This window comes from Lactuca serriola, chromosome 5 (genome assembly GCF_051521515.1).
Source record: "Lactuca serriola cultivar US96UC23 chromosome 5, Lser_US96UC23_V15, whole genome shotgun sequence".
NCBI classification, from domain to species: domain Eukaryota; kingdom Viridiplantae; phylum Streptophyta; class Magnoliopsida; order Asterales; family Asteraceae; genus Lactuca; species Lactuca serriola.
This window is the reverse complement of record NC_136412.1, coordinates 91,070,780-91,072,419: the sequence shown is the minus strand read 5'-3', so window position 1 is coordinate 91,072,419 and position 1,640 is coordinate 91,070,780. Positions and strand designations below refer to the sequence as shown.

The following is a 1,640-nucleotide window of genomic DNA, read 5'->3' as shown; positions in this document are numbered from 1 at the left end:
AGTCTGATAATGTTTCGTGTGATGCTCCCACATTTTATTTTGTTGCATTTAATTTCTTTGATATGTTTGATGAACTATTTGGTAGTTCTGATGCTTGTGATACTCATGAAACACCATCAATTCCACAAGTCACAACAACTGAGACACCCTCACTTATCTCTCAATCTATCCCTCATGAATGTTCTTCTGAGAAGAGTAAGAGTGTTTGTCAAGAAAATAAATCTGAAAAATGAAATATAAGTTCAAATAATAAACAAATTTCTTTTAATTGTGGTGTTGGTGGTCATATAGTTAGGAATTGTCAAAATAGGATCTCTGTAAACTACTTGTCACCAAGAGGAGAGAATGAATCTCGAGGAAGGTCTTTAATTAGAAAATCCTCAAGAACTCGTTCTCAAAATGAGGATTGGAAAGATGATCGAAGCAGAAAAAGGGCTATTTTTCAAGACAATAAAAAGGATTTTACTAACAAAGCTCAAAATAGTTTGCCAAAACCGAACAAGGCTCCGCCAAAATCGGTTTCTTCAAAAAGCAATTCTGGATCTTCAACCACTTCTGGTAGAAAATTCAAAGGCTCAGTGCACACTCCTAAGAAACATATTTCAAAACCACCTAAGAATGTTGTAAAACCCAAATATCAATGGAAGCCCAAATCACTTTCTAATCCATCATTAACATCTTCTGAAGTGATTAAGAATGAGGACCTAATTTGAAAATATTGAAGGATAAATCAGAGAAAGCAAAAAGTAAACCTAGGACAGTGATGACATGGGTTCCTAAATCTAAATGATTCCGCTCATTTTCCAGGGACAGTTGCGGAGGAATGTCGTTCGTCCTTGGTACGTCGACAACGGCTGCTCCGAGCATATGACAGGAGACATCTCCGAACTAAGCGAAATTCAATCTTTTAATGGGGGTTATGTTTCCTTCGCGGGCGGAGATGGTGGCAAGATCACACAGAGAGGAACCGTTACAAATGGAGTGCTAAGCTTTGAGAATGTCAACTTTACTCCTGAGTTAAATCACAACTTGTTGAGTGTTTCCCAAATCTACGACAAAGGCTATTCTACCCATTTTACCGATAAAGAATGTATGATTCTCAAGCCAGGCATTGTCATCCCGGAAGAGTGGATTCTAGTCAAATCTAAACGGGATGGGAATGATTACATTATTGATATGAACAGTAACCTACATGAACAAGTCACTTTCCTATTCTCAAAAGTCTCTGAACAAAACGCAATGCTGTGGCACCGAAGGCTCGGTCATGCTAACACAAAAAACCTGAATCGCCTTGCTAAGAATGAGATGGTCCGAGACCTACCCGTCAAAGACTTTATTATATTTGAGAAGTGTGTTTCCTGTGCTCAAGGCAAACATCATTAGAAACCACACCTGCCCAAGAAAGTCAACTCAATCAGTCAAGTGCTCCAAGTATTGGATATGGACTTATTTGGTCTGGTCAACATCCTTTGCATTAACAGAAGCTCATACTTTCTCATTGTGATCAATGATTTCTCTTGGTTTACGTGGGTCTTCTTCTTATCCAACAAAGAGGGTTTGCTGATCTGATAAAGAAGTTCGTTGTGATGATTGAGAAGCAAACCAACAACCAAGTGAAGGCACTTCGTACTGACAATGGA

The 1,640-nt window shown here is 38.5% G+C and overlaps 1 protein-coding gene across 1 annotated transcript; it reads left to right on the top strand.

The window, feature by feature from the left end:
* The first annotated feature begins 867 nt into the window (after positions 1–867).
* Positions 868–1,383, top strand: LOC145049669 (uncharacterized). The gene has a single exon (XM_078998047.1). The coding sequence runs from the start codon at positions 868–870 to the stop codon at positions 1,381–1,383; it is 516 nt and encodes a 171-aa protein (XP_078854173.1).
* The last annotated feature ends 257 nt before the right edge of the window (positions 1,384–1,640 follow it).

Coding starts and splice junctions, on each gene's coding strand:
- LOC145049669 (XM_078998047.1), top strand. CDS start 868: ATGACAGGAGACATCTCCGAACTAAGCGAAATTCAATCTTTTAATGGG.